General features: G+C 35.9%; 1 protein-coding gene across 1 annotated transcript in view; it reads left to right on the top strand.

Annotated features, from left to right (window-relative positions):
- The window catches only part of LOC124361724 (NACHT and WD repeat domain-containing protein 2), a 91,275-nt gene that overhangs the window by 40,483 nt on the left and 38,248 nt on the right, over positions 1–12,544 (top strand). The window contains exons 14-16 of the mRNA XM_046815659.1: positions 4,637–4,742; positions 7,405–7,577; positions 8,841–8,864. Of these exons, the coding sequence (XP_046671615.1) occupies positions 4,637–4,742; positions 7,405–7,577; positions 8,841–8,864 (303 nt within the window). The remainder of the gene's footprint in view (positions 1–4,636; positions 4,743–7,404; positions 7,578–8,840; positions 8,865–12,544) is intronic.

The following is a 12,544-nucleotide window of genomic DNA, read 5'->3' as shown; positions in this document are numbered from 1 at the left end:
AAACTGATCTATTACCCAACTCAGATGGTGTTACAGGCAGTTGTCCTCTCAGCTCGGCAGGATGACCCAAACTGATATATTACCCAACTCAGATAGTATTACAGTCAGTGGTCCTCTTAGCTCGGCAGGGTGACCCAAACTGATCTATTACCCAACTCAGATAGTATTACAGACAGTTGCCCTCTCAGCTCGGCAGGATGACCCAAACTGATCTATTACCCAACTCAGATGGTGTTACAGGCAGTTGTCCTCTCAGCTCGGCAGGATGACCCAAACTGATATATTACCCAACTCAGATGGTGTTACAGGCAGTTGTCCTCTCAGCTCGGCAGGATGACCCAAACTGATATATTACCCAACTCAGATGGTATTACATACAGTTGTCCTCTCGGCCCGGCAGGATGATCCAAACTGATCTATTACCCAACTCAGATAGTATTACAGACAGTTGCCCTCTCAGCTCGGCAGGATGACCCAAACTGATCTATTACCCAACTCAGATAGTATTACAGACAGTTGCCCTCTCAGCTCGGCAGGGTGACCCAAACTGATCTATTACCCAACTCAGATGGTGTTACAGGCAGTTGTCCTCTCAGCTCGGCAGGATGACCCAAACTGATATATTACCCAACTCAGATAGTATTACAGTCAGTGGTCCTCTTAGCTCGGCAGGGTGACCCAAACTGATCTATTACCCAACTCAGATGGTGTTACAGGCAGTTGTCCTCTCAGCTCGGCAGGATGACCCAAACTGATATATTACCCAACTCAGATAGTATTACAGTCAGTGGTCCTCTTAGCTCGGCAGGGTGACCCAAACTGATCTATTACCCAACTCAGATAGTATTACAGACAGTTGCCCTCTCAGCTCGGCAGGATGACCCAAACTGATATATTACCCAACTCAGATGGTATTACAGACAGTGGTCCTCTCAGCTCGGCAGGATGACCCAAACTGATCTATTACCCAACTCAGATAGTATTACAGACAGTTGTCCTCTCAGCTCGGCAGGGTGACCCAAATTGATATATTACCCAAGTCAGATAGTATTACAGACAGTTGTCCTCTCAGCTCGGCAGGATGACCCAAACTGATCTATTACCCAACTCAGATAGTATTACAGACAGTTGTCCTCTCAGCTCGGCAGGATGACCCAAACTGATCTATTACCCAACTCAGATAGTATTACAGACAGTTGTCCTCTCAGCTCGGCAGGATGACCCAAACTGATATATTACCCAACTCAGATGGTATTACAGACAGTTGTCCTCTCAGCTCGGAAGTATGACCCAAACCGATCTATTACCCAGCTCAGATAGTATTACAAACAGTTGTCCTCTCAGCTCGGCAGGATGACCCAAACTGATCTATTACCCAACTCAGATAGTATTACAGACAGTGGTCCTCTCAGCTCGGCAGGATGACCCAAACTGATATATTACCCAACTCAGATGGTATTACAGACAGTTGTCCTCTCAGCTCGGCAGTATGACCCAAACTGATCTATTACCCAGCTCAGATAGTATTACAAACAGTTGTCCTCTCAGCTCGGCAGGATGACCCAAACTGATCTATTACCCAACTCAGATAGTATTACAGACAGTTGTCCTCTCAGCTCGGCAGGATGACCCAAACTGATCTATTACCCAACTCAGATAGTATTACAGACAGTTGTCCTCTCAGCTCGGCAGGATGACCCAAACTGATATATTACCCAACTCAGATGGTATTACAGACAGTTGTCCTCTCAGCTCGGAAGTATGACCCAAACCGATCTATTACCCAGCTCAGATAGTATTACAAACAGTTGTCCTCTCAGCTCGGCAGGATGACCCAAACTGATCTATTACCCAACTCAGATAGTATTACAGACAGTGGTCCTCTCAGCTCGGCAGGATGACCCAAACTGATATATTACCCAACTCAGATGGTATTACAGACAGTTGTCCTCTCAGCTCGGCAGTATGACCCAAACTGATCTATTACCCAGCTCAGATAGTATTACAAACAGTTGTCCTCTCAGCTCGGCAGGATGACCCAAACTGATCTATTACCCAACTCAGATAGTATTACAGACAGTTGTCCTCTCAGCTCGGCAGGATGACCCAAACTGATCTATTACCCAACTCAGATAGTATTACAGACAGTTGTCCTCTCAGCTCGGCAGGATGACCCAAACTGATATATTACCCAACTCAGATGGTATTACAGACAGTTGTCCTCTCAGCTCGGCAGTATGACCCAAACTGATCTATTACCCAACTCGGATGGTATTACAGACAGTTGTCCTCTCAGCTCGGCAGGATGACCCAAACTGATATATTACCCAACTCAGATGGTATTACAGACAGTTGTCCTCTCAGCTCGGCAGTATGACCCAAACTGATCTATTACCCAGCTCAGATAGTATTACAAACAGTTGTCCTCTCAGCTCGGCAGTATGACCTAAACTGATCTATTACCCAGCTCAGATAGTATTACAAACAGTTGTCCTCTCAGCTCGGCAGGATGACCCAAACTGATCTATTACCCAACTCAGATAGTATTACAGACAGTTGTCCTCTCAGCTCCTTGTACATCAGTTACACTCAGACTGAAATGACAGTAGTTGACCATTGGCTCTTTAAATGACTGAGATATAAATTATATACATAAACAATTTACAAAGTGTATTAGCTTCAAGAGAATTTAAAACTTTATTGGTTGGTTGTTTATTGTTTGTTTTAAGAGATCCAGTATTTTACATATTTTATCTCAAAGGTTGACCTATTTTAAAAGGATTTTTATCTACAGTCCGAAATATGCCTCTGATATCAAGAGAATTTAAACTCGTTCTCATATTTTGAGGTTTGCCTCCACCAAATGGACTAGTATCTTAATACACTGACAGACTATAGCAGCTACAGTCTGAAATATGTCTCTGATATCAAGAGAATTTAAACTCGTTCTCATATTTTGAGGTTTGCCTCCACCAAATGGACTAGTATCTTAATACACTGACAGTATACACTATAGCAGCTACAGTCTGAAATATGTCTCTGATATCAAGAGAATTTAAACTCGTTCTCATATTTTGAGGTTTGCCTCCACCAAATGGACTAGTATCTTAATACACTGACAGTATACACTATAGCAGCTACAGTCTGAAATATGTCTCTGATATCAAGAGAATTTAAACTCGTTCTCATATTTTGAGGTTTGCCTCCACCAAATGGACTAGTATCTTAATACACTGACAGTATACACTATAGCAGCTACAGTCTGAAATATGTCTCTGATATCAAGAGAATTTAAACTCGTTCTCATATTTTGAGGTTTGCCTCCACCAAATGGACTAGTATCTTAATACACTGACAGTATACACTATAGCAGCTACAGTCTGAAATATGTCTCTGATATCAAGAGAATTTAAACTCGTTCTCATATTTTGAGGTTTGCCTCCACCAAATGGACTAGTATCTTAATACACTGACAGTATACACTATAGCAGCTACAGTCTGAAATATGTCTCTGATATCAAGAGAATTTAAACTCGTTCTCATATTTTGAGGTTTGCCTCCACCAAATGGACTAGTATCTTAATACACTGACAGTATACACTATAGCAGCTACAGTCTGAAATATGTCTCTGATATCAAGAGAATTTAAACTCGTTCTCATATTTTGAGGTTTGCCTCCACCAAATGGACTAGTATCTTAATACACTGACAGTATACACTATAGCAGCTACGGTCTGAAATATGTCTCTGATATCAAGAGAATTTAAACTCGTTCTCATATTTTGAGGTTTGCCTCCACCAAATGGACTAGTATCTTAATACACTGACAGTATACACTATAGCAGCTACAGTCTGAAATATGTCTCTGATATCAAGAGAATTTAAACTCGTTCTCATATTTTGAGGTTTGCCTCCACCAAATGGACTAGTATCTTAATACACTGACAGTATACACTATAGCAGCTACAGTCTGAAATATGTCTCTGATATCAAGAGAACTTAAACTCGTTCTCATATTTTGAGGTTTGCCTCCACCAAATGGACTAGTATCTTAATACACTGACAGTATACACTATAGCAGCTACAGTCTGAAATATGTCTCTGATATCAAGAGAATTTAAACTCGTTCTCATATTTTGAGGTTTGCCTCCACCAAATGGACTGGTATCTTAATACACTGACAGTATACACTATAGCAGCTACAGTAACACTGACACTATGATGAAAAGTCAGTTCTAAACTATGTTTACTATGGTATGTGGTGCAAATTAAGAAATTTAGTTAGTTACTTGTTTGGACAATATATCTCAGTCTTTCCAGCTACAAACTGGAAAAGGATTGAATTTCATAACTGCACAATACAGTGGGCCACATGTAGTGGCCTGATGGATCAGTCATTAGGAGTGGCCGAGGGACAGTATGTGGTCATAAACCTTGTACCTATTAGATAGAACCGACATTCTACCTATGGCCACCACCAATAGTGCTCTCCTCCCTCGCCGAGTTGAGAGGACAATTACATAAGTTCTAAGGGTGAATAGAGTCCTTTAAGTTCTTCAATATCAATAGTCGGCTTAATGTCTCATACTCTGATAGCAAGAGGTATGAGAGTTAATATTGGTGTTCATATTTTCAGATTCAATCTTACAGATAAAGAGGGGTCAGCAGATAGAAAGGTTCCAATTCAACCCCTTGTATTTTATTCTAAAGATGGGAAAGTTACTCGCTACAACCTTAGAAAGGTACTGTAACATACTTGTTATTTTATAAATAACTGCAGTATTTTTAATAATTTATTATTAGGTTAAAATACTTAAAAGAGCAATAGAACAATTTTTTGTTGGCTGAAATAGAACAATTTCTTGAAATTTATTGAAACATTTGTTATATACAACCTTAAGAACAATGTTAAATCTTGAACATTGTTAGCCTTTATGTTTGGCCGTAGAATTATGGGTATATCATTTTAAAGATATAATAATCATATCACACTCCCAAAAACTTTTTTTTAATATTAAATTATTCTTTTTGCGTATATATACACTAAACATATAAATATATGTAGGCCTAGTATTAATTTCTATCCAATCATTATGAAAAAATCAATGAACATTTGGATTATAATGATTGTATATGAATTATAATGTTCAAATGAGAAACGTCCAGAAATACAGCCTTTACAAACAAGAGTAAGGTATACATAACAGTGTGTAAAGTATAACATTGTTCTTACGGGGCTAAAATCAATATAGCTCCGAGTATAACTAGCTCTTAGGTTAAAACAATATATTGATTATCTTTAGAGCTAACTAACTCTATTACAAACAAAGTTGGAGTCTTCCAGTAATTATAAAAACTAAAACCTACTCTTATGGGCTAAAATCAATATAGCTCCGAGTATAACTAGCTCTTAGGGTAAAACAATATATTGATTATCTTTAGAGTTAACTAACTCTATTACAAACAAAGTTGGAGTCTTCCAGTAATTATAAAAACTAAAACCTACTCTTATGGGCTAAAATCAATATAGCTCCGAGTATAACTAGCTCTTAGGGTAAAACAATGTATTGATTATCTTTAGAGTTAACTAACTCTATTACAAACAAAGTTGGAGTCTTCCAGTAATTATAAAAACTAAAACCTACTCTTATGGGCTAAAATCAATATAGCTCCGAGTATAACTAGCTCTTAGGGTAAAACAATATATTGATTATCTTTAGAGTTAACTAACTCTATTACAAACAAAGTTGGAGTCTTCCAGTAATTATAAAAACTAAAACCTACTCTTATGGGCTAAAATCAATATAGCTCCGAGTATAACTAGCTCTTAGGGTAAAACAATGTATTGATTATCTTTAGAGTTAACTAACTCTATTACAAACAAAGTAGGAGTCTTTCAATAATTATAAATACTAAAACCTACTCTTATGGATTATTTTAAATATTCCATAAGAAATATTATATAAGACACATATTTGAAGTGAAAATTGTAATTAAACTACATTACTTCAAATATTATGTACTACAAAATTTAAATCTCGATGTATTAAATTTATTCTGACTGTTGAATATTACAGCTCTTTTGCGAAGAAAATGCCATTACCTAAAATTAAAGTTGAAAAGTTTACAGGATTAAAACTTGCTATAACTTTTACTACCTTTCATTCTTGCGTTAATAACTTAGTATGCTGCAATTATTTTCTTAATACAGTTGTTTGAATATAATATAATATTTGGCAAAATTCCATGCAATATGGTTTTGGAAAAAAGAAAGAACAGATGATAATAAAGAACACTAAGATAATACACCGAACACTGAAAAACACTGCTAAACTGCATGTCAGAGATTATATACCACCCTCTTCCCTAACCTAATTACCTCATTATCGGCACACTGGATTGGACTCTTACTAGGCTAGAAAGTAATTGTCAAATATTCTCCAGATAATTCATTCCTACCTTCGCTCTTTCTAGAAAAGTTATTTTTGTTACTTACCTAGTTCTTGACAAATCTACTTATATTCTAAAATATTTTCGCATATATTTTCTCCCATAGTTATATACTAATTAGATTTCAATTTGCCTATGTTGCAAATGCTACAATTCTCCCTCTATTTGTTAAGCCCAAGCATATTAATATAATACATATTCAACACATGACATTAAACCTATTTTAACTATACGATAGTATTGAACTACTAACAGTTGGCTCCCGAAGTTAACAAACTGTTGATCCTGTACACAGTTCGGGGAGCTGCCGTACCATCTGGTGAGAGCGCGTAGATTCCAAGACTAGTACGAGATACGAGTATATTCAACACATGACATTAAACCTATTTTAACTATACTATAGTATTGAACTACTAACAGTTGGCTCCCGAAGTTAACAAACTGTTGATCCTGTACACAGTTCGGGGAGCTGCCGTACCATCTGGTGAGAGTGCGAAGATTCCAAGATTGTACGAGATACGAGTATATTCAACATATGACATTAAACCTATTTTAACTATATGATAGTATTGCACTACTAACAATTGGCTCCCGAAGTTAATAAACTGTTGATCCTGTACACAGTTCGGGGAGCTGCCGTACCATCTGGTGAGAGTGCGAAGATTCCAAGACTAGTACGAGATACGAGTATATTCAACATATGACATTAAACCTATTTTAACTATATGATAGTATTGCACTACTAACAATTGGCTCCCGAAGTTAACAAACTGTTGATCCTGTACACAGTTCGGGGAGCTGCCGTACCATCTGGTGAGAGTGCGAAGATTCCAAGACTAGTACGAGATACGAGTATATTCAACATATGACATTAAACCTATTTTAACTATATGATAGTATTGCACTACTAACAATTGGCTCCCGAAGTTAACAAACTGTTGATCCTGTACACAGTTCGGGGAGCTGCCGTACCATCTGGTGAGAGCGCGTAGATTCCAAGACTTGTACGAGAATGTGCTGTTCAACTATGAGTGGCTCCACGCCAAACTTTCATCTTGCCCTCTACAAGCAGTGCTTAGCGACTTCGAAGATGCTTGCTGCAACATTGATGACAGAGAAGCAACAAGGTATAGGTCACATTTGTACTTTTCATCTTTTTTTTACCGGACATGATTATTGTTATGTGGTAAATCGTAAGCTGTATTGATACTATATTAAATTAAATTTTCTATAAGATTTTAAACTCTTACGCAGACAATACCTATTAAATATTTCTTATAGTGCACTTTCTTTAGATATTATCTTAGATATTAGGCGTTTAATACTATTACATATGAACTTTTAACTGTTTCGTGACTGACTTGGATATCAATGGATGTAATTAATATCATGCAAATAGTTTGTGATATTATTTTCGGGATATTTGCAAAATATTTGTTTAAAAGTTGTTGAGTTTTGTTAGAGATTTCAGTATAGCTATTCATTTATTGTTCAGAGTTGAATGAGATTTCCACTGTGGAAGAAACCGATTATTTCAAAACAATTGACACTTTGTGGTAAAATGAAAAAAAAGGAACTGTATTTGTCTTTGCCATATCTTTAAAGTGATGAATGCATGATAATTTCTCTTTATTGAGATGTTCAGCAGAATAACTGAAAAAGAATATATTTTTATTTCCAGTCAATATTATGATAAATGGTATTGCTTACGAGAGATATTGAAGTAGAATCAACAAAATCTATCTTTACACAATAGAGTAACATGGCTACAACAAAATCAAATGTCATTGATTATTGAAAACGTATATGCAATTTAAAATTCAATATTTTCTTATATTCATTTTATTTTGTGATGTATTCAGTTGAGTAATCATACATTATTTATAATTAATTAGAACAAAGTTTAAAGTACAACAATAATGCTGTTGTTGCTTCTAACTAAGCAAAGCCCAATATATGAAATCCAATCATGTGATATAATTTAATTAGCTGAAAAAAATTAGATAAAAATAAATGTAGAAATTATTAAAATCTATATAACTGGTATAAGTAAAACTTTATTTATTACATTGCAGATAGTTATCAATTTTACTACACTTATGTTTAGATTACATATTAGTCCGTTTCCTTCCTGCTAGCCTACCATTTAAATTTGTATTTTATATTTACCTCATTGATAAAGATATTGACTTAGGTTATTATGTCCTAATTTGCTTAAACAATTGTGTTTATTTGTACCAAACTGTTAAAATTAATTAAATGAGCGAAGAACTGTTTAATGTAGGTATGATGTGAGGTTACTGCAGAGGTGAGGTTGTCAGTGGATATTGTGTGTTATTTGTACCAAACTGTTAAAATTAATTAAATGAGCGAAGAACTGTTTAATGCAGGGATGATGTGAGGTTACTGCAGAGGTGAGGTTGTCAGTGGATATTGTGTGTTATTTGTACCAAACTGTTAAAATTACTTAAATGAGCGAAGAACTGTTTAATGCAGGGATGATGTGAGGTTACTGCAGAGGTGAGGTTGTCAGTGGATATTGTGTGAGTTATTTGTACCAAACTGTTAAAATTAATTAAATGAGCGAAGAACTGTTTAATGTAGGTATGATGTGAGGTTACTGCAGAGGTGAGGTTGTCAGTGGATATTGTGTGTTATTTGTACCAAACTGTTAAAATTAATTAAATGAGCGAAGAACTGTTTAATGCAGGGATGATGTGAGGTTACTGCAGAGGTGAGGTTGTCAGTGGATATTGTGTGAGTTATTTGTACCAAACTGTTAAAATTAATTAAATGAGCGAAGAACTGTTTAATGTAGGTATGATGTGAGGTTACTGCAGAGGTGAGGTTGTCAGTGGATATTGTGTGCTATTTGTACCAAACTGTTAAAATTAATTAAATGAGCGAAGAACTGTTTAATGCAGGGATGATGTGAGGTTACTGCAGAGGTGAGGTTGTCAGTGGATATTGTGTGAGTTATTTGTACCAAACTGTTAAAATTAATTAAATGAGCGAAGAACTGTTTAATGCAGGGATGATGTGAGGTTACTGCAGAGGTGAGGTTGTCAGTGGATATTGTGTGAGTTATTTGTACCAAACTGTTAAAATTAATTAAATGAGCGAAGAACTGTTTAATGCAGGGATGATGTGAGGTTACTGCAGAGGTGAGGTTGTCAGTGGATATTGTGTGTTATTTGTACCAAACTGTTAAAATTAATTAAATGAGCGAAGAACTGTTTAATGCAGGGATGATGTGAGGTTACTGCAGAGGTGAGGTTGTCAGTGGATATTGTGTGAGTTATTTGTACCAAACTGTTAAAATTAATTAAATGAGCGAAGACTGTTTAATGCAGGGATGATGTGAGGTTACTGCAGAGGTGAGGTTGTCAGTGGATATTGTGTGAGTTATTTGTACCAAACTGTTAAAATTAATTAAATGAGCGAAGTACTGTTTAATGCAGGGATGATGTGAGGTTACTGCAGAGGTGAGGTTGTCAGTGGATATTGTGTGAGTTATTTGTACCAAACTGTTAAAATTAATTAAATGAGCGAAGAACTGTTTAATGTAGGTATGATGTGAGGTTACTGCAGAGGTGAGGTTGTCAGTGGATATTGTGTGTTATTTGTACCAAACTGTTAAAATTAATTAAATGAGCGAAGAACTGTTTAATGCAGGGATGATGTGAGGTTACTGCAGAGGTGAGGTTGTCAGTGGATATTGTGTGAGTTATTTGTACCAAACTGTTAAAATTAATTAAATGAGCGAAGAACTGTTTAATGTAGGTATGATGTGAGGTTACTGCAGAGGTGAGGTTGTCAGTGGATATTGTGTGAGTTATTTGTACCAAACTGTTAAAATTAATTAAATGAGCGAAGAACTGTTTAATGCAGGGATGATGTGAGGTTACTGCAGAGGTGAGGTTGTCAGTGGATATTGTGTGAGTTATTTGTACCAAACTGTTAAAATTAATTAAATGAGCGAAGAACTGTTTAATGCAGGGATGATGTGAGGTTACTGCAGAGGTGAGGTTGTCAGTGGATATTGTGTGAGTTATTTGTACCAAAATGTTAAAATTAATTAAATGAGCGAAGAACTGTTTAATGCAGGGATGATGTGAGGTTACTGCAGAGGTGAGGTTGTCAGTGGATATTGTGTGTGAGTTATTTGTACCAAACTGTTAAAATTAATTAAATGAGCGAAGAACTGTTTAATGCAGGGATGATGTGAGGTTACTGCAGAGGTGAGGTTGTCAGTGGATATTGTGTGAGTTATTTGTACCAAACTGTTAAAATTAATTAAATGAGCGAAGTACTGTTTAATGCAGGGATGATGTGAGGTTACTGCAGAGGTGAGGTTGTCAGTGGATATTGTGTGAGTTATTTGTACCAAACTGTTAAAATTAATTAAATGAGCGAAGTACTGTTTAATGCAGGGATGATGTGAGGTTACTGCAGAGGTGAGGTTGTCAGTGGATATTGTGTGAGTTATTTGTACCAAACTGTTAAAATTAATTAAATGAGCGAAGAACTGTTTAATGCAGGGATGATGTGAGGTTACTGCAGAGGTGAGGTTGTCAGTGGATATTGTGTGAGTTATTTGTACCAAACTGTTAAAATTAATTAAATGAGCGAAGAACTGTTTAATGCAGGGATGATGTGAGGTTACTGCAGAGGTGAGGTTGTCAGTGGATATTGTGTGAGTTATTTGTACCAAACTGTTAAAATTAATTAAATGAGCGAACTGTTTAACTCTAACTCTAACTGTTTAATGCAGGGATGATGTGAGGTTACTGCAGAGGTGAGGTTGTCAGTGGATATTGTGTGAGTTATTTGTACCAAACTGTTAAAACTAATTAAATGAGCGAAGTACTGTTTAATGCAGGGATGATGTGAGGTTACTGCAGAGGTGAGGTTGTCAGTGGATATTGTGTGAGTTATTTGTACCAAACTGTTAAAACTAATTAAATGAGCGAAGTACTGTTTAATGCAGGGATGATGTGAGGTTACTGCAGAGGTGAGGTTGTCAGTGGATATTGTGTGAGTTATTTGCATGCGATTGTTTACAATTTTGTTGTTCCATTTCTGTCATACTCGTAGCTTGTGTTGAACAAATCATTTCATATTTTCTTAGCTTTTCAGCAGGTGAGTTAATATACTGTAGTGTTTTATCTATGTTTATCCACAGTTTATATTTTTTATGAGTTGCACTGAAACAATATTTTTCTTCTTGCAACAAAAAAAAAAACTCAAACAAGAAATTTTGAATTCAATATTCTTATGAAATCTTGATCGGCTAATGAATACAAATACATTTTTGTGATTTTAGCACAACATTTTTTTGGTGATCGTAAGAATACAAATAACCTGATTTAAAAATAAGATATTTTGTACAAGTACACAAAGTGTTGTTGAAACCAAACACAGTACACAAACTGGTTTCACGTAATTTTTCTAAAAAAAGTTTTAAATAATCAACATTTATGTGAATTAATGTTATTTTAAATGACCAGAGAGACATTTTTACAATTGATATAGCATTTTTAATTAAACTTCTACTTTTGTACGCTATTTTATTGCACATATTTATGTAGCATTTTTCATAGATTACATTTTCTCAGTATGTAGAACAATTTGTCTTTTACAATTCTCTCTCTTTGTATTTAGTTGTAGTTAAACTTTTTACTCTCTAACGTTATCCCATTTATTAGTATTTTACTATGCTTTATTATGACTGTACAAGAGTTGTTTGAGCCTTACCTTTTTACCTTATTTGTTTTATTTTCCTATATAGTAAAATTCCATTAATCCAGTTTCCTATAGTTCGGCACGCTTGGTAATCCGGTACTCCTTCTGGAAAAGGAACATTTTTCTGATCAACGCAAAGCATCAATCATTTAATATGAAACGATGTTTTTTCCGTTCATGGTGGACACAGCCAAGAACGTAGCTAAAAAAAACATTTTGAAGTGTCCCGACAACTGATATTTTCCCGTAGTAGACAGACATTTTGAAGTGTCCCGACAACTGATATTTTCCCGTAGCTAAACAAACATTTTGAAGTGTCCCGACAACTGATATTTTCCCGTAGTAGACA

This window comes from Homalodisca vitripennis, chromosome 5 (assembly GCF_021130785.1).
Source record: "Homalodisca vitripennis isolate AUS2020 chromosome 5, UT_GWSS_2.1, whole genome shotgun sequence".
NCBI classification, from domain to species: Eukaryota; Metazoa; Arthropoda; class Insecta; order Hemiptera; family Cicadellidae; genus Homalodisca; species Homalodisca vitripennis.
Note: the sequence above shows the minus strand (reverse complement) of the source record. Positions and strands in the feature narration are given on the sequence as shown.